Consider the following 730-nt stretch of genomic DNA (forward strand, 5'->3'; position numbering starts at 1 on the left):
AGGAAAACATGCATTAACTCATATATGCAAATAATGTCAGAGCACGAAATAATAGCTGTTGGTAGGCAGAGGATCTTGACAATAAATGCCGGAAAGACAATTGACATGCTAGATGAAAAGGAATGAAAAGCAACCCCTGAAACCCCTGTCCAGCACAGCTGCCCCAGAAGCCTCTGCTGCTGCACTTCCTTGTTCGCTGCCCCCAAGGGCTCTGACCCAGTGCCTGTTCATCCCTCACTCACTCAATCACTGCCTCCAGCACTGCAGCCAACCTACCCCAACACGTCACTGCACTCCCCACGCACGGCCACCCCACCAACGCACTTCCCCACGACCACCGCAGCCACCGGCCAAAACTGAAAACCGCAGCCAGGAGGAAACTGTCCGCAAGCAGAAAGGACTGACCTGTAGTTTCAAGCCGGCCACCCGGCAGCACTCCAGCCACGGCGCCCACCCTCCCCACCACCAGCCCGACCAGGCTCCTGCCCAGCGCCACCCACGCAGCACACACAGCCCCACCATGGCTGTACCCAACACACGACAGACCCGCCTGCGGCACGGCGCCCCGACGCTCCTGCTGCTCCTGCCGGCTCTCGCCACCGCCCTCAGCTGCCACCACCTGCGTCCCCACCATGCCACCTTCCCCTGGGACAGCCTCCAGCTCCTCCAGGCCATGGCTCCCAGCCCAACACAGCCCTGCCACCACCCGCCGGCGCCACTCTTCCCCGCA

The 730-nt window shown here is 61.5% G+C and overlaps 1 protein-coding gene across 1 annotated transcript in view; it reads left to right on the forward strand.

The window, feature by feature from the left end:
• The first annotated feature begins 520 nt into the window (after nt 1-520).
• LOC104511443 (interferon-like) overlaps nt 521-730 on the forward strand; it is a 651-nt gene continuing 441 nt past the window's right edge. Inside the window, 1 exon segment of the mRNA XM_010154063.1 lies at nt 521-727. Within this exon segment, the coding sequence (XP_010152365.1) occupies nt 521-727 (207 nt within the window).

Source organism: Eurypyga helias, unplaced genomic scaffold, assembly GCF_000690775.1.
Source record: "Eurypyga helias isolate BGI_N326 unplaced genomic scaffold, ASM69077v1 scaffold22946, whole genome shotgun sequence".
In the NCBI taxonomy this organism is placed as follows: Eukaryota; Metazoa; Chordata; class Aves; order Eurypygiformes; family Eurypygidae; genus Eurypyga; species Eurypyga helias.